The sequence below is a fragment of the Lichenostomus cassidix genome, chromosome Z, assembly GCF_008360975.1.
Source record: "Lichenostomus cassidix isolate B80296 chromosome Z, HeHo_3.0, whole genome shotgun sequence".
Classification (NCBI taxonomy): domain Eukaryota; kingdom Metazoa; phylum Chordata; class Aves; order Passeriformes; family Meliphagidae; genus Lichenostomus; species Lichenostomus cassidix.
This window is the reverse complement of record NC_139511.1, coordinates 73,659,151-73,679,089: the sequence shown is the minus strand read 5'-3', so window position 1 is coordinate 73,679,089 and position 19,939 is coordinate 73,659,151. Positions and strand designations below refer to the sequence as shown.

General features: G+C 41.1%; 1 protein-coding gene across 1 annotated transcript in view; it reads left to right on the top strand.

Moving 5' to 3' along the window:
• Positions 1-19,939, top strand: part of DYM (dymeclin) — a 207,783-nt gene that overhangs the window by 100,187 nt on the left and 87,657 nt on the right. Inside the window, exon 16 of the mRNA XM_085043464.1 lies at positions 17,878-18,085. Within this exon, the coding sequence (XP_084899590.1) occupies positions 17,878-18,085 (208 nt within the window). The remainder of the gene's footprint in view (positions 1-17,877; positions 18,086-19,939) is intronic.

The window sequence follows — 19,939 nt, the reverse complement described above, 5'->3', positions numbered from 1 at the left end:
TTCTGGAGCTAGAAAACTGTACATCTGGACAAGAGGCAAAAACAACCACCAAGACTGGAATTTAATTCGTCGCAGTGGTCATGATTACTTATAAATCAAAAGACTCTACTTAAAAACTGTATTAAAATCTGCTGTAAAATGTCCTCTGGGACTAGGACATGGGCAGACTGAAAGGAAGAGCCAGCTGCAGGAGCAGCTTGTCTCCTGTTAAACTTTGCTGCATTTTCTTCTCAGGAGCTTTACAGCCTTGGGTTCCTTGGCAGGTTTAAACACCATAAAGGAGGAATTTTAACCTGATTTCCTCTCAAAATACACAGATTAGCTATAAAGTTTCAATTATCAAGGAAAGCAATAAAAATACACATATTTCTTAAGAAGTTGATGTTTGAGTCATATATGGTCCTTCCTTTTTCTACCTTAGGAAGTCTGCTTACCCACATTTATTGAATTTAGCCAGCAGTGATGGACCCAGCTTTGTTCCATGATGCCAAAGTAGAATATGTATGTTTATACTGCTATTCTGCTTCTACCATCAGAGTACAAGCATCTTAATGAAAAAGTGTTTTCTGCACAGGAAAAGCATAAATCCAAGGTAGTGCTTTATATTACATGAAGTATTTCAGGGTATAGGTTTCTAAATTAAGTAGCTCTGAAACACTTAAAATCTGCTTAGCAATACAACTGAATAGACAGTCATAATTTAAACCTCACCAGATGCTCTAATGACTCCTTCCTTAATGTGAGAATTAATTCCATTTCCATGCAGGCTTTTTCCTAATCCTATTCTGAGCAGAGACAGCCAATTGTTTTAGATTCTGAAGACTGTTTTCTGTGAAAGAATGAGCTGGGAATATTCAATGTAGTGCGCTTAAAAGTTCAGTAAAATACAACTTCATAATGTTGGGTAATTTGTATCGTGTTCCAGCAAAGCATGAAAATTGTTAGATTTGTGTAAATCTATCACAAGCAGCTGCTGGAAGTTAAAAATAGAAGTAATAAATGTTTCCTAGTAAGATCCAGGGTTCACTTTGTGTTGGATGTCCTCTGTTGTAGATTGCCCTGACTTTGGGATTTTTGCCTCCTCTGATCCCTGTATGGGCTGAAGAGTTGGACTCCATGATCCTTGTGGAGTCCCTTCCAGATCAGAATATTTTGTGACTCTGAGATTCTCTGTGCCCTGCTGCCATGCGTTTGTGTTTAATTGCACAGAGCTCTTTTATCAGCAGAGTGCTTGTGACGATGCTGCACTGCACTGTGGAGTGCTGCCATTTGTAGTATCTTGAACTTATATTTAAATGCACCTGCACAGTAGTATAGGTATTCAGTTTGTCCCTTAAAACTGCAAGTCAGTTGTCATTAATTCCTTTAACCTATTTGGAAACAGCTTTCATGATATTTGGCTTTTCTCCAGCTTGCTGGACTGCTGTAGTGTATGGAACACTTGGAGGGTCTTCCTTGGATCAGCTGTGCTCTGGCAAGTCCTCTCCGTGCCATTGTAATAAAATTAGTGACAAGAAGAGGGCTGATCACATCAGGCAAATGCTTTTCCTGTGGCTTCATGTGTTGGAATGTTTGCTGTTTTCTAAGCAGGCATATGCCACTAGAGGTTGCCGTGCACCTCGCTAATTAGACGTGCACTTTTAACATTAAATTACTTCATGGAGCTAGAAACACCATCCAGTCTTTGTTCTTTTCTACATTATTACCACAGCTGCTCATGTGCAGAGCTGTGTGAGCCACTAAGAACTTTATTGATTGCACTTTTGTTGATTTCTTTGACAGTCATAAAAGTTTCAGTGAGATTCAGGAAACAACATGAGGAAAGAGGTTTGTGTGAATTCTCCTGCTGCTTGTAGGAGTCAAATGGAATTAAAGAAGAATGTGTGCTTTAAAGGGATACAGATCAGAGACCTGTGTAACTTTTGCATGCTATGGGATGCAGCAGGTTGTACTTGAGTGTCATCACAGCCCTGCTGTATGTGCTCTGAGAGCAAAGCTTTAGACCATGTACTGGCTGTAAAGGTTGTTTTTCTTTTTTTAAAAGAAGTTGTAAGTACATAAACCTCAATGTTTGTAAAATCTGACTGCATTACTATAGTTGTTCAGGTCTCTCATCTGAGGGGAGGATGAAGCCTTGCATTCCCTTTTCACTCTTCAGCAAAGTCTTCACCTTTTTGTAGGGTCAATTGTGCTTCTTAAGCTACTGTGAAAATTGCCATCCTTGATGATGTGTATTGCTGTATTTGAGAAGTTTCAGCTCCCCAACCAAACCATTTAATTGCTCTATGGTTTTCTATGTTAGTAATTTAATTTCTCTGGTATGATTTCCTCTTATAGGAGTCTGATGGGATTTTCTTGAGTAAAAATATTTATGACTATTAAGAAAAGAGTACAGAATGTTACTTTAAACTGTGTGTTTTAAGCCCAGCTTATGCTGGACTAAAAATTGGCTGTAAATTGTCGTGTGTGAGTTTCTATAGGAACATTGTATTGCTACTGCAAGGTATATCTTAGGATACCAGAATAGTTTCAGTGGGGATGGACCTTAAAACCTATCTTGTTCTACCTTCCCTTCCATGGGCAGGGACACCTTCCACTATCCCAGGTTGCTCCAAGACCTGTCCATTGTTTTCCTTACTGTAATTGTAAATAAAATTCTTCCTTATACCAAATACAACCCTGCCCTCTGGCACTGGGAAGCCATTCCCTGTGTCCTGTCCCTCCATGCCTTGTCCCTCTGCAGCTCTCCTGGAGTCCCTTTAGGCCCTGGCAGGAGCTCTGAGCTCTCCCTGGAGCTGCTCTTGTCCAGCTGAACACCCCCAGCTCTCCCAGCCTGGCTCCAGAGCAGAGTTGCTCCAGCCCTGGCAGCATCTCCGTGGCTCCTCTGGCCTGGCTGCAGCAGCTCCAGCTCCTTGTGCTGTTGTTCCCAGGGCTGGGGCAGCTCTGCAGGTGAGCTCTCACCTGAGCATGGGGCACAGGGGCAGAATCCTCCCCTCCCTGCTGCCCATGCTGGGCTCAGCCCAGAGCACAGGGAGTTCAAGGCAGGAGCACGCCCAGCTCCTTCTCCTCAGGGCTGCTCTTGATCCATTTTATGCTCAGAAAAATTTGCGTGAATCACTGTGCTTCAGCAAAGAACAAAAATGTTTATAGAGCAGCAAGACCTGTGTGACCCATGTATTAGGGTCTACACTGAACTGAAAAATCTGAAATTGCTAGTGTGTGAATGTGGTGAAATTAAAATTTACCAATTGCTTAATAGTACCTTTTAGCAGCGCCAATAATGAGATGTAATTGCTGGCTCAAAACTCTCTAGGCTGCTCACATAGGAAGATAAATAAATTTGGCTCCCACAACAGCTTTAGATTCTCTCAGCATTCTGGTTTTGCTGCTTTTTTTTCTTTGATGTCCACAGTGTTTTTGGGTAGTTTTTTAACAGAGAGCTTCCTCTTTCATTGGAGAATAGTGATGGGATAGTTGGAGCAGAGAACTCGGGAGATAGGGTTGCCAAAGTCAAAGGTGCTTCTTAAGGGGAAAAACCTGGAAGCATAATCCAGGTTGTTGCCTGAATGCTTCAAAGTTGTTTGCTTTCTAATTTAATTCTCATTTAGAAGTGTGGGTATAAAACAGAAGTGTTTCTTCTCATACAGGAGTTGTGATTTTTAAATTATAAGATTTGAGCTGAGTTGGCATTTGAAACTTCAACTGAGATGTCTAAATTACGCAAATCAAATTAGGTGAATAGGATGTGCAGTAATTCTGTTAAGCTTATCATTCTGGCTTCTTTCTTACAGCAGGGTAATGAATGGTGTTAAATTAGAGCAGTTTTTCAGATAGAAAACTTCATAAAATTGTTCCAGATTTGAGAGTTGAAGCTCTTTGACACTAGGAAACCTTATTTTGAAAAATTCTTTTATTTCAGGAATGTCAGCTTTCAGTAATCAAAAAGCAAGATAACCCTAGTAAGATGTTCAGTGATAGATTTATGGCAAAATCGCCAACCTATACATTTATTAACACACAACAAAAAACTGGTTCCTCCCTCCTTTATTCCTTCTCTGTGCTCTTGGAACAAGGGTTTTACATTGCTTAGAGCTGCACAGCTCTGGGGATGGTTTGAAACACACAGGTTTGCATCATACCATGCACACCAGGAGCCTGGGCTTGGGTAGGCTGTAATGGCACTGTATGAATGATCAGTGCACAAGGTTTTTACAATCTGGGTTCAAATCTCCGTCTCTTAATTGGGCCATTAAATTAAATCTCAGTTTACTGATCTCTTAATTGTAGCAGAGAAGTGTTCACAATGGCAAGCCCTAGAGAAAAGAGACTGCTTCTGCTCCCACGGCAGCAGACATTGACAGACTTCACAGGTTAAATTATAACATAATAAACCATGAAGCTTCTTGGAATTAGTTCCCTGTGGCCAGTGCTGTTAAATACTGAACCCTCTAAGCATCAGCTTTGTACTGCTCAATAGCGAATCCTCTGAGCATCAGCTTTCCTATTTCTTTTTTAACCAAAAGAAAAGAAGAAAGGAAAGAATTGAGGTAATGAACAGTTTCACTAAAGCAGTGTAATCTGCCTCTGCAAATAGCGTGAGGGAAATAGTCAAAAATCCATGTTTCTGATAGTGAAACTCAAGTACATCCAGTCTGAGCTGTTCAAGAATAATAGGTAATTTTTTGTCTCTTATGAATCACATATGGATTGTTCTAGAAAGAAATTATTTCAATGAAAGTTTTAACAATAGTATGACTATTTTCTAAATTTTCTAAATGAGATTTTTAACCTTTTATGTTAGTTTCACTGGCAGTGCAGGATGCCCTGCAGCCCTTCTCCAATTCCATGCTTTGGGAGAACCTTTTGATACAAATGGTGGCTTTTAGTAATTCCTATCCCTGACTATTTTCATATACACATCATATCACTGAGATGAACAGGCAAAAAGCATCTTTCTGTGGATACAGCTTCAGGTGATTTATCTGCAACTTACCAGCTTGCTTGATTTTCTGTGTGTGCCTTAAAGCAGTAGCTGATGACCTGTTCATCCCAGCAAATTTACATTGCCATACGATACTTAGACTGGGGCATTTGTTACTTTGAAAAATTTGTATTGATTTTTCCTCCATCCTTCGCTTGGGTGGCATTTACCATGTGCTGTAAGATACAGGTTTTAGCAATAAATCCTCTTCAGAATGGTGGGCTGCAGAACTGACTGGTTGATTTCACCTCAAAAGTAAGAATTAAAATCCTCAAAGACAATTTAGTTCTTCTTAACTTTGAAATAGTTTGTAGCATTTTTGTTTAGAGAAGAAAGCATTTATTGTCTAGCATGGATATTAAATGGCTTCCCAGTGCCAGAGGGTAGGGAGAGATGGGATATTGGGAAGGAATTGCTGGCTGTGAGGGTGGGGAGGCCCTGGCACAGGGTGCCCAGAGAAGCTGTGGCTGCCCCTGGATCCCTGGCAGTGTCCAAGGCCAGGCTGGACAGGGCTTGGAGCAACCTGGGACAGTGGAAGGTGTTCCTGCCATGGCAGTGGGCAGAACAAGATGAGCTTTAAATCCCTTACAACACAAGCCATTCTATGATTCTGTAATAAAGTGATATTCTGTTTATGAGAAACTGCTTTATAATGAGTTAGTTTTTTTTTCAGCCGCTATGCAGTGCAGTATGTTACAGAAATGGCAAACCCATTTTTATTAAGTGTTCCAAGTAGAGTGAAAACTAATGTCTTCTCAGAAAAACGGCCTTACTGATGTTCTCATGCTCAGACCATATTTGAAAGGGGACACTGTGGAAATGGAAGGTCAAGCAAGTTCAAGCCTCTGAGCCTGAGTTTTGCTTTTCACCTGTGGGCTGCCAGTAGCCGAGGTTGTGTGCACAGCAGGACACCTGGAGACACAGTTTGAGTCACCTGGTCAAACCTTGGGCAGCTTTGCCTTCCCTTCCCTGAGCTGTGCACAGGCACAGCCTCACTACACTTCATGCAGTGCTTTTTATACCACTCATTCTCTGCTCTGCCACTGTTACTCCTCAAGCCTGCAGTGGGTCTCGCATCCCTGGGGTGCCTTTTATTGGGAGACAGAAGAGATTTGAAAAGATCTCAATAGCGCTAAATAAAAGAAACATATGCTGGCCTTATTAGTAGCTTGTTGACCTAGATTAGCTGTGGGGAAGCTTATAAGCTGATCAGCCATTCCAGAATTGGGAGGTGTCATTGCAATTAGCAGGAAAGGCTGTGACAAAAGGGGAGACAACAATTGTTCGGACAAGAGAAAAGAAAATATTAGTAGCAAATGGGTTCTTTCTGGTATGACTTAGGGATGTAAATAGAACTAAGTTAATTTTTTAAGAGGAAAGAAGCATCCTTTGTTACTAAAAGTTGAGTGTAATTGTGGTCAAATGTATTAAAATGCTACTTTAGCTATGTCAATGGCAAGAAGGGTACCCCATGGGGGCTTGACTGTTTTTGCCTGTGTGTAACATATGGAGATGAGGTTTTAGGCTGATATCAGCTGTTTCCAGCATGGAAATATCATTGAATTTGGTTTAAGTCTCGTCAAACCTGCTGGAGATTCTGAGTGGCATCTGATGGGACAGTAATACCCTTGTGCCCCATCTGGTGTGAGCAGTTGAGTGCCCGACGTGCCATTGGAAGTGTTTGCAGCCCAGGACCTCCAGCTCATGGGTCGTGGAGACTTCCCAGATGGACAAATTGGATCAGTGTGAGCCACGGAGGGCTACTGGGGAAACAGTTTCTTCTCTCTGTGTCAGGGTCTTCTTACATGGAGCAGAGTGGTTAAACTACCTTATCTTCTGCTCTGCAGTTAACGGCCACAGGACACCTTAAAAATGACATTTTGATTGCTGATCTGGCTTTAAAAGGTATTTAGCATCTAAGTAAGCATCACTCTGAAAGCTCAGCTTTGTGCAACGTAGTTTGCTCTACCCTCAACCACTTTTTCTGTGTCTGCTGACTTGTAGGCCACAGCCAGCAGGATAATTCTGTCATTTTTGGGGGCAAGACACTAGTACAACTCATTTGTCTTCTGCCATCCAGAGAATTGTGTGGTATTTCAGTGTCTTATGAACTGCAAGTCACTGCCTGACAGGAGGTATGATTCAAATTGGCATAGAACTGAGGTGGGTTGAAGCCTTGATCCTTTTTTCGGGGAATCTAGAGCATTACACGTGTCACACAGAGCTGGAGTTAGGAGGCAGAAGGCCCCATTGTGACATCTTTAATTATTATGAATGGGCCATTCATCTTTACTGTGCCACATAAGCTCTTTGGAATCAGTATAATTTGATATAGTCTTCAAACTGGGGAATTAAACTTCCTTTTTTTGGTGGAACCTTGAAACTGTTGATCCTGTGAATCTCTTCTACAGAGAGGAAGAAGTATCTGAGGAAACCGGTAGAGAAATAACTATTTTTGTGATACACTTCAGTGTTGTTTTACAGATGAATTTGCAGAGTAGACTGAGGTTGTTCTGAGTTGTGTCGCATAAGTTTTCTGCATGTTTAATGGTTACAGTAAGCAAAAATGAGAAAGCCAGTAGCAGTATTCCAGTTCTGCTACTGCAGTTGTGATTTCTTTTAGCTGGAAAAAAGATTAAGGCCCCTGAAATATTTGCTGGGTTGTGACCCACTGTATTATTTGGGATTTGGATGTCTAATATGGGAGTCATAGAATGGTTTGGTTTGGAAAGGACTTTAAAGATATCTAGATGTGATCCATATAGCTTTTGTATTATAAAAAGACTGTTTCATACCAATAAGTTGTCCTGCATAAGATTTTTCTGGGATGTAAAAAACCAAGGGAATTCTGATAGTCTTTTAGAAGCTATTATTTGCCATTCCAGTAGAATCCTAGAAATTGCAGTCTTGTCTTCTCAGTTTGTTTTGAATGAAACATATTTGTGGGACAATATTCCTTGACAGAAACAGAGGTGACTCAAGATAATCACTTGCTTGAACCTGTCATTTATCCTCAGTTGCAGGGTATTTGGCTCATTAATGCTTTATTCAGATACAACATGTACTCCTTCTTTTTCAGAAATTTTTTCTTTGGAAAAAACTGCGCTGTGATTTAAAGAAATGAATGACTAATGAACTTACAAGGATTTATCTGACAAACTAAAATGATTCTAAGTAAACATTAGTATGGAACAAAAATGTAGCCAAAAATACAGCATTAATTACTTTTCTTTTTCCTTGTCAGGCTGCTGCTTATTTCACATTTTAACTGACGTCATTATATATGTCTAGTATTTTTCCAGCTTTGCAGTTCAGTAAACTAATGTCCCTCTAGAGTGAAGTCAGGATAGGTATGAGTGGCTGCAGGGAGGGAAGCAGAGCTGTGTAATATCCAACTGACCTGTGTCAGTGCCCTCCAAATGCCTCCTGAAAACTTTCTTTTCCACCACATATGGAATGTTTCGGTTCATTCAGACGCCACACTTCAGTGACAATTTTCAAATAGGCTTTCTAATGAATTTTGGGAATAGAAAACAACAGCTTATGAAATTTCTGAGTCTCTTAAGTACTCAAAGCAAGGCATTCCCCACCACCATGTATTTTCACTGGAGTTTTTGTGGCTCTCGAAGACAATAATGCACATTGAATCATCTGACATTTGTAAATGGAGGGTGAAATTGTAGGTACAGGCAAAAAAATCAGGATTTAACAACTTTATTGTGCAGCAGGCCTTTATAACTGTTGAATGACTCAGCCCTTTTAATGGTAATGGCCTTCAGCGAGTTTAGGAAATAACAGGCTTTTAGGTGAAGTAAATGCACTTACTTTTGTAATAAATAAAAAAATGTACTATGAAGTTGTGTAGAGACATGCTTCTGCAACTCGTTAGTTGCGTGCTAATAGTCTCCAAGTCCCCCAGTTTGCTCAGATGGGTGAATGGTGGGTGGGGGAAGCAGGGCAGGGGCTCAGACATCTCTGCCCTCCCGTGCTGTGCCCTCCCTTGCCATTGCCTCCCGATGGAGGATTTTCCAGGTTCAGGCAGACGGAGATGCAAATGCCTGTGTTAATGAGGGAGTTGTAGCATCCCTGTAATCCTGTGCAGAGCCTGTGAATTATCACAAGTGTCTAGCCAAAGGATAAAAGCACAGGAGGTTTCCAAAACAACATTCCCATAGTAGCATCTCTTAAGCTGACAGGGATATGTGCCTTCCAAGTAACCATTGCATCTGGGTGATTAAAGCCTTTGCCTTTGTCTGAAACATCACAACTGAATAGACACTTCCTCCAAGCTCTTTTATATCTTTTTTGCTTATGGGTCATCCGTTATTTCTGTCTGCTTTTAATATCCAAATCCTTTTGTTCTTTTTGATGGAACTTCATCTGTACAGAAGTCATTTGGTCTTTCTGTAGAAGAATCTCATATATTTCTCGTTTTGTTTTCAGTCTATCAGACATCTCCAGAACTTGTTTGGTTTTCATTTCCTTACCCTCCTTCACTATAAATACTTTCATGCATAAAGATAATACTCCTCTCATAAGCCTGTTGTGTACATTTGGCCAATACTGTGACAGAGTGCTGCTTCAGGGCATGGGAACTTACATCTGTGACACATTATCACAAATAATAGCTTCTTAAGTATTTAAATAATTTTCATCCTTTTTTGTGTTGTTATGGCACCTTTAACCCCATGGTGACCCCTCACTGCCAAACTGCTGTTTTGCAGTAATGTAATTTAAAGTCCTGTCATCACTCTATGATGTAAAATACAAATTTAGGGATACTTGTGTCTGAAAAGAAGGCCTGCAGGAATGAAGTATTTCTAGAAATCTATGAGAATGTTACTTACAAGAGGACATTAGGTGGGGGTCAAGGAGGAAGGAAAAAGCCAGCAGTGGAAAAGGATCAAGTCAGAATTACTTGAGACCTGACACATCCATGTCCACAGGACCTGGTGAAACACATCTGAGAGTGCGAGGTGTTGAACTGTGCCAAGGCAAGACCACTGTGTTGGATCACACCTGGAAAACTGCATCCAGGTTTTGGGCCTCTAGACATGGAGGAGGGCTTGCCAGGCTGGAGGGAGTTCATTGGGGGGCTGCATGGTGGCTGGGAACTGGTGTGGGAAGATGGGCTGTGGGCACTGGGCTTGTTTAGCTTGGGGGAAAGAAGGCTTTGGGGCAAAGCTACGGCAGCAGGTTCAGAAAGGGTGAGCAGCATTCCCATGTGTATGAGAGTGCTACTGAGGAGATGGAGTGAGGCTCTTTATACAGAAGAGTGTGGCCCAAAGATGAGAGACAATGGTCAGGAGGTTCCAGGCTGAGGGAAGAAGGCAATTTTTCATGGTCAGGGCAAAATTGGGTCAGCAGCATGGGGAAGCTGTAGAATCTCTGTCCCTGGAGGCTTCTGAGACCCAACCAGATAAACCCCTGCTCAGGTGTGGGTTCAGTTTTAAGCCCACTTTGAGCAGGAGGTCTGGCTAGAGACCCCTTAAGGTCTCTTTCATCTTAATTATGACTCTAACATAAGAATAACAACTTAAAAATACTTAAACTATATGACAAATGAGGAATTTCTTTAGCAGTTTAACTGTGCTAATACCACAGTGGCAGAAACTCACCCCAAAGAAGCCCAGAATACCCTTCCATGAACATGGGCATGTCAATCTTTCATAATGTTCTCGGTGTGGAAAAACAAATACATAGTTAGATTTCTGCTGTGCTTCATCAGGATCATAGGGTGACCTGCATGTCATGAATGGCAGTGTACTAAACAGAAATGAAAAATTTAATCCGAAATTCTATTTTTGCATGGATGTATACGATGTGTTTTGCTGTTGGCAGGAATCACAGCATCCTAGACTGGCCCATGGTAGGAAGATGTCTTAAAAATAATAATTCCAACCCTCCTGCCATGGGCAGGGGCACCTTCCACTAGACCAGATTGTTCCGAGCCCCATCCAACCTTGCCTTGAGATAGGCAGAGGGATGGTTTGCCTTTCAGCTCTTTATACTGTATGGAGTAACATTAATTGGTGATATTTCAGGCTGAATATAAATCAATCCTTATGCAGTGGATGATCTAATGAGTTCTTGTTATCATATATTTAGTGTTTGAGTACAGAATGTATTTTGGTTGGGTTTGTCTTGGGGAACAGGGGTGTAGTGACTAATAGGACTTCCTAGAACACAAATTATCAAACATGAACAGTAATAAAATGTTCACTGCATGTCATGACTTTCTGCCCACGTGTACAGAGGTAGTTTGGTGTATTGACTAACGTACTAGTTTAATTAGCTTATACTTTCATTTATTTTTCTTTTAAGGACTTTCATATTGGCTTTCCTGTAGAGTCGTGTTGTAACGTAACTGCCTTTTGAAAATACAGTGATTAAGTCTTCAAGCTCAGGGAAAGATGTTATTTGCTGTGCATTTTTCAAATTCTGCCACAGAAACAATATGACCTAAATATTTAATCAGGCTTAGCAGAATTGGCTTTTTTTTATTGCTGCAGATTAATCTAGTTTCTCTGAGCTAATACACATGGCATGTATGTCTTCAAGACCTTTCTTTTTTTCAATAACGTTAAAGATTTATAGCTCTCATAAAATCTGGCATGTGCCAGGAGGAAGATTATGAATTACAATTACTTAAACATTAACACTGGGAATTTTTCTTTTGAATCCTGTATATGCTGTTTCAGCCTAGGTTGTATTTGTAGAGGGGTTAGTGAACACTGGTTTTATACCACTTTTCTTTACCCTGCCCAATTTGCTTCCTTTCTGTGTGGTTAAGATGTTGGCCTGGTGCTGTTTACATTTTTGCCTTTGATATATTTATTTTAAAATTGCAGTTGATTTCACTAGAGAAAATATCAGCTTTCTAATTTAAACAAATAAGGATGTAAGTGGCTTTGCATGTTTTGCTTAGTGCTGTTGTCTTGTTCAAGTCTTAAATTTTGGACGAAAAAAACGAATGTAAACGTATAATGAATTTCAGCAATTCTTATTTTCAAGCTCTTATTTTTGCTAGGTATTTGGTCTTTGGCTGTAGTCTTATGTGCACTTCTTGAATTAATGTGGAATTTGAGTTAAATATTGGAAGTGATATGATCACCTAAACCAAAATAACTGCAGTGGCCATTTAGGTTGTTGAAATTTTCAGAGAAACTTTGGAAGAATCTTTAGCAAAGTCTCATTTATTTGTCAATTTTGACTATCTGCATGTTTTACACAAGGTGCTTGGAGGGCTTCCAGATGACTGGGGGGATAACTAAAGCTGCAGGAAGCTGTGTCATCCTTCTGTGCCCTGAAATTCCCAGAGGAAAAACCGCATCCTGGGGTGCATCAGACACAGCAAAACCGGGTGGCCAAGGGAGGGGATTGTCCCACCTAACTCAGCATTGTTGCAGTCTCACTTCTGGCACTGTGTGCAGTTCTGGACACACCATTTAAGAAGGATATGAAGGTGCTTGGATGCATCCAGAGAAGGGCAACAAAGCTGGTGAAAGGGCTGGAAGGAATGTCCTGTGAAGAGTGGCTGAAGTGTGGGTCTGCCTAGTTTGGAGAGAAGGAGGCTGAGGTCTGATAGACCTCACTGCTCCCTGCAGCATCTTCCTGAGGAAGGGAGTCTCTCCTCCCTGGGATCTAGTGATAGCATGTGTGGGAATCGTTCAAAACTGCCCAGGGGAGGTTTAGACTGGACATTAGGAAGCATGAGAGGATGCTCAAACCCTGGAAGAGGCTTCCTAGAGAGGTGGTCCATCATGGAATCCCAGAGTGGTTTGGGTTGGAAGGCACCTTTAGTCTCATATAATTTCAACCCCCTGCCATGGACAGGGACACCTTCCACTATCCCAGGCTGCTCCAAACCCCAGCCAGCCTAGCCTTGGACACTGCCAGGGATCCAGGGGGGCAGCCACAGCTTCTCTGGGCACCCTGTGCATGTGCTTTAAGATCTTCGACTTGGTCAGCCCTGAACTGGTGAGGCAGTTAGATAGTCACTCTAGGTCCCTCCCTTCCTACTGAAAATATTCTATTCTGTTCACATGGAAACCTCCACCTTCTCTCTGGTTCTCAACATCAAACTTCCTTCGATTTTAAAGTGTGTGTTTGATGCCCTCATTTAACTGCTGTCATCAGAGTACCTTTACTCATTCGGGTTGGCCAGGGTCTTTGGAAAGAAAACTTTTCTTTGCCTTCATCAAATCTGCACTTAATTACTAATAAATATAGATATCAATGGGTTAATTTTTATATGTATATTAAAATTACATGTTTCCCCTACATGTGCCTGTGTGTCAGGCAGTGAGCAGTGAATACAGCAGAAGGTTTCAGCCTTCATTTTAACTACTTCTGGTTCAGACAAATCTAAAAAGCTTTCAGGTAGAGGATCAGAGCTCCAGGGTTACAGGAGATTGGGATAAATGGGTGAGAGTATTCTCACAGAAGTCAGTTGAAGGAGTTCACCTCTTAAGGAGAACAGGCTGGCCTTGCAGGGTGGCAGAGGAAAGGACAGCTCAGAAGTTGGGGTGAGTTAAAAAGCAGGACCAGCTATTCCTTTGAGCAAAGTTACTTTTTTTCCCCCTCTTTTTGTAGAAGGTTGATATGGCTGACCAATGTGGTTTGTTTGGGAGTTTTTTCCCTTTTTTTTCCTTTTCTCTTTTTTTTCCTTTTTATTTGCCAGCCAACACTGCAGCCTCCTCCCAGTCTTCTCATTTTATACCAGCTGCTGGGCAAGATTAGACAGTGCCAGGATCAGGGAAGGAAACATTAATGGATGCCAGAACCATGAGTAGAAAAAATCCTCAAGTAGCAAGTAGTTTACAGGCATCTTCACAGATGTCACATTCTCTGTGCTGTCTCTTACAGTATCAAATTACTTTAGGTATATTTTTATTCCAAAATTCACACTGTTGATGGTTAGCAAGTGAGCCTTTTTTACGGTGGTTTTGGTGTTTTGTTCAATTTTTGTCTCTCAATTCTCCACCCTCAATATGTAGTAGAGAAAGTGAAAAACAAATAAGAAACCTCTAAAAATACCTATGGAAATAAATCCTTGGAGCCTTTTAAATGCCACTTTCTGACTTTGTAAAGATTGAATTTGGTATTTTGCCTTGATGCATGTCAGTTTTGAACATCTTCCCTTATCTTAAAGATGTTGTTTGGTTCACGTTTCCATCCAGCTGATATTCTGGGATCACAAGGGTGCCAGCTGATCCAGTGTGAGACATGGGGGACTACCAGACAGAAAGGATCCTGGCACTTTGCTCTCCAAAATACTGATGCTGACCTCTGTTGCTTTGGATCTGAAAATTTGGAGGTTCTGTGGTCTTCATGCCCATAGCTGTTACTTGAAATTTAATGGAGCATATGGAGCTTTTATGTAATAAATTTAAATTTCTATTGAAGGTCGCTGTGTATTTTTGTGTAGTGAGAAGGCAAAAGAGGAGTTTTATTATTTTGATTACCAAAAAAACAAAATAGAGGGTGAGAACTTATTGTTGTATATGAACAGTTACTTTTTTTTGATTGGGGTAACTGAAATCCACCCTAATTTCCCTGATACAGTTTTGTAACAGGGCACTCTACCTTTTAGCTTTTAGAAGTTGACACTGTCATGCTATCTTATCAGAATTCAAAACGTTGATCAGATGGCTTTTGATGTGAGGAGATTACAGTCTTGTGGAGTGGGATTTATGTACAGTGTGAGCTACAGTTTTGTTCTCCAAGTAAACAGAATACCTGAATAATACACACATAATACACACACACACACAAACACACACACACACACACATATGATGGTCTTTATTTTTTGCAGTAGTGTTTTGTCAAAAATTTCAGTACTACCTTGTAGTTGAAGATCACCTTTTGCTGTTAAGTAAAAGAAATGTGCCCCATAAACCATGCAGAAAACAAAAATTTCAGTCACATATAAAAGTGGATGTAGCTGAAAACCTCATTTCTGGTGGATCAAATAGGCTGATTTCAAACTCACAAGCAGTCAGTGAAAATTTGGTGTCAATGTCTCTTAACATGCATTGACTTAAAGGAACTCTGCTCTTAAGCCTTGATTTTATCCTGGTTTACTTCAGAGAATTTAATAACAGAGATGCTAAGTCTTCAATGTGGTGTAAGTTCTGCTAGTCAAAGTGGCTGTGAAAAGCCGTGGAGTTGAGGGATTGCATTGCTCTTGGTGTGAGTTTAACATCAGACTTTTCAGTGACCAAGTTCAGCTTTGAAAATAAGAATGGCCTATGGAGGGCAGTGCTGCTGGCACTGTGTCACCTGTGTGTGTCTGCACAGGGCACAGAACCTCTGGGTGACATTTTGGGGAAACTTCTCCTCTTACTCCCACCGCATGCTGTGGCTTCATCCAGTTGGTCATTTCAGCCTAAATATGACGATGGTGATTAGGGGATCAAGTCTTCTTCTTCCCATCTATGGAGAACGTTGACAGGGGTCAAAGACAGTGATATCACTTAACCTGTGGAGCCAGGCTGGGAGAGCTGGGGGTGTTCAGCTGGACAAGAGAAGCTCCAGGGAGAGCTCAGAGCTCCTGCCAGGGCCTAAAGGGGCTCCAGGAGAGCTGCAGAGGGACTGGGGACAAGGCATGGAGGGACAGGACACAGGGAATGGCTTCCCAGTGCCAGAGGGCAGGGAGAGATGGGATATTGGGAAGGAATTGCTGTCTGTGAGGGTGGTGAGGCCCTGGCACAGGGTGCCCAGAGAAGCTGTGGCTGCCCCTGGATCCCTGGCAGTGTCCAAGGCCAGGCTGGACATTGGGGCTTGGAGCAGCCTGGGATAGTGGAAGGTGTCCCTGCCATGGCAGGGGGTGGCACTGGATGAGCTTTAAGGTCCTTCCAATCCAAACCATTCTGTGATTCTATAGTGGAAGGTCCTTTCAATTTCTTGATAAATCTAACAAGATTAGATGGCTGGAAGGAGGTTTCTAGTAACAAGCTTGGTTAAATACAGTAAATGGTAACAATGGACATAATACCATTTCAATCTTCTAAGCATCATCATTCTAATATATACTCTTTAATCTGGTTTTGGAAAAAATTACATGGCCTTACTAGGTAGCTGGAAGGAGAGGCTTGTGGGTTGAGGGTTTTCCTCAGTATGGGATCCTTTAAATTCTTTATCTTCTCTGTCCCTGGCCTGTGGAGTGAATAGAATAGCCTCTGTTGCTCAGAACATGCTGTGGTCAGGGAAGCAGAAAAGGCATGAACACTTAGGAAGTTGCTTCCTTGAAGCTACTACCTCTCCTGAAAATTATTATATCTGCAATTGAAATGCCAGAAGGGATTTTGTGTTCCTCAACTTGCAGAGCAAGGGTAGGACTGATTCAGCCCAGCAGCGAGCATTGTTTAAAGCAAAGCGGTGGGAGATGTTAGTTTTGATACAGCCTTGGGCTTAGAGCCCCACTGATTGCACACATCAGCTGTTGGTGGCACACTTTTCTGTCCTGTTCTTTGCCCAAGGTGCACAGATGATTTTGTCTCAGGAAGGAGTGTTCCAGCCACATGTGACTGTGTCAGGTAGGGATTTAGAGAGACACTGTGAAATGCAGGTGGTTGGGTGCATAACCCCTTGGCCAATTTTCTGCCTATGAAGCCATGAAACAATGGGGTTTTTTGATTTGGTGAGAATGCTGGAGCCTAGACTTCAGGTGTTTGTTGCCAAAGTCAGCAAAAGAGACTTAGTTTCATAAATCTCTGTTGGAAACCTTCCCAGTTCAGCGCTCCATGGCTATGTCTGTCCTGGAGATAGCCATGTCCCCTGCCTGCAGTGAGGACAGCAGAGCCTGGTAGGACCATCATGAGATGACTTTTTTATCTCACAATATATTAGGTTGCTTAAAGCACTTTGTGGATGACTTATAATCACAGAATCATTTAGGTTGGAAAAGACCTCCAGGATTACCAAGTCCAGCTGTAGAATCACTGAATCACATCATCACATCATCACACTTGGCGCACCCTGGGCTGTGCACCATTATGCAGTGAAGTATTTTCTATACAAACCCTATAATAAAAGGTAGTTGAGGTTATATTTTCTATGTGCTTCAGAGTTTACCAGTGATGCAGTTTGTTGCAGGTGAACTACTCTAATGAATTTATTTTCCTTTCCATTATGAGTGGGAGGATATTCTGGGTATAGGCATGGGCAATATATCTCTTACTCAGATGCATCTAGGCTTGCTTAATATGAATTTTAAATGTTTTATTATGTGCTCTATAGTTACTTCATGGAAGTGACTGTAGTTTTTCATGGAAAAGCTGACCAGCTCTTAATTGAGTAACTCTGTTATGATTAAGCATCATGTTTGAGGAACTAGAATTAAATATAGGAATACTCTACCGCTGAAATCCCAGGCTGCAAGAGCAGTTCACACTGATCAGTAATTCTGTGTGATTTTTTTCCTTAAAGTCAAGTGTCAGTTTTCATGAAAGACAGTTAAATTTTCTGAACATTCTCAGTTTTATTTAAGGGTAGCCTTTGAAAACTAGGGGCCAGTCTCCTGCATTTATAATTTTTGGGCATGTTGAGAGAGGGTTAAAACTTTTCTTAAGATGATATTGAGCAAAATAAAAGGGAAGGGGGGAGGGGGATATGACACACACCCCAAAGAAGCCCAAATTCTCGAGTCCAATGTGTGAGCCTTGCCGAGTTCCCTGTGCAGCAGTGACAGAACCAGTGTGTGGGCACAGGGGCAAACAGATCCCTCTGTTTCTTGAAACTGTTGTTTTATGTCAAACCGCTCCATTGCTTCCTTGGCATCTCCCATTGACTCTTGGCACAAAAGCTAGGGATGTTAAACCATGAATTAGCTTTCTTAAAGGAAAACACCTCTTTTTTCTGTTTTGTCTCCCTCTACCCTTGTCTTTCAGTTATACCTGCCGCCACTTGCGGAGATATGTGTATGTCTTGGACAAACTGTATTTCCCCCACTCCCACTGCTCTACGCTGCAGCATTGCTTCTCGACCCTCAGTGACAATGGAGAGGAACTCTTGTCTTTTACTTGTTCTCACATTCTCAGATCCTATGCTTCCAGGTTATTAACCTCTGCTCTCCATTTACTGCATGCTGCATGCCCTGTGACTGATCTGTGCATGTTTTCAGTTAACTGATGAATCATTTTAATTTCTGATGGGATGGTTTGTGTCTTTATGGCATCCTTGATGTTTATTCTAAAAAGTGTGTTAGAAATTGGAGTCTAATGATGGTTTGGGTTTGTCTTTTTGAATTTAGAATACAAATTCTTTGGCCTTTGGAAAATTTAAATGCTTTTTATGATAAAGTATTTTAATCCATTTCCAAAGCCTTTGACATAAGAACATGAGCTGTGATTCACAAAACTTCCATTGTAGTTGCATAGTTTGTTTGGAATTAGTGCGGAGATTTAAGTTGTCGTACATGCAAGTGTCTAATACTTCCTTGACACCCATTGTTCTATTTGTAATATTGTCTATATAAATTGCTTTTCAAGAATGAAAATTAGATAGAGCTTTTCCCTCAAGTCCAGGAAATTTTTATGGCAGTTAATCACGGAATTGTTTATGCTGGAAAAGCCCTCCAAGTTCATCGAGTCCAAGCATCTCCCAGCCACTGCCAAGTCCACCCCTGACTCACATCCCTAAGTGCCACATCCACACGGCTTTTAAAGCCCTCCAGGGGTGGGGACTCCACCACTGCCCTGGGCATCCTGTGCCAGTACCTGGCCACCCTTGGGGTTAATAAATTTTTCCCAATATCCAACCTAAACCTCCCCTGACACAAGCTGAGTCCATTTCCTCTTCTGTCAGTTGTTACTTGGGAGCAGAGACTGACAATAAAGAAGGATCCCCAGTTTTTTTGTATCTGATCAATTTTAATCATATAGAATGATGAGAATCCATCAGCCCCAAATGACAACATACAATCCTTGTTTGTGATACAGAATTACAGATTCTCTACAGAAACTGTAAAAAGGGTGAGTTTAAAAGTAAGTCCTACTGGCCAAATCCAAAGGATTTCTCTTAACTGTTTACTCCAAGTAAAATTTTAAGTTTTACTATTTCATTGTCGATGCTGTGGATAATTAAATGTATTAACCAAGATCCTAAAAGCTTTGGGAAAACAAGGAAAAAATTGCGTGACAAAATTGATCAGAACATGGAAAGCATCCAGGGTGGAAACGCAACTTCCCAGCTAAGCCAGCATACAATAGCAAGAGACCACACAGTAGACATAAGTAAAACCAGCTTGATTGTCAAGGGAAGAAAATACGGCATGCAAGCTGAAATAGCTCTTTTTGTACAAAAGAAAAAATTTTATAGTAGTACATAATGATGGAGAATTACTCTGAAGATCTCAACAGGAGATGAAAATCTAGCTGTCCCAGGGGCATTCTCCAGATTAATTTGGAACAGGAATATGGTATTAAAGTAGTCAAAAGCCTGCAATTTCAAAGGCTTATTTAAAAATGAATACTAATAATAGGGGCAGTCCACACTAAAATCTTCTGTAAGATGTTATGTTTTGCATGTAGGAATGATATCCTGAAAATGTAAAAGAAATGGTGTAATTCTCCCAGCTTGTTGCCGTGAAATTTTGGTAATTCTGTACAGTGACAGCACTGCACATTAAGTTAACAAAATCATCCTTGGGAGACTAAATGCTCTCCGAGGATATTGCATCTTTCAGGTGTTCTATGGATGAAAATAAGCACTGAAAATACTATATGTGTTTTCATGTAATAAGCTTGGGAAGGTTTTAGAGCAAAAAAGTTCATCTAGTTATTCCTTGTACCAAAACTGACAGAGAAATTTTTTACTACTATCTCTTACTCAAATGGGACTTACACATCAGTTGAGATATATTAGAATACATCAATCTGGAAGATTGCAAAATCGCAGATTTTCATTGCAGGTTTTCTTTTTCTGAGAAAGGAGAACAGAGGATTTGAAATA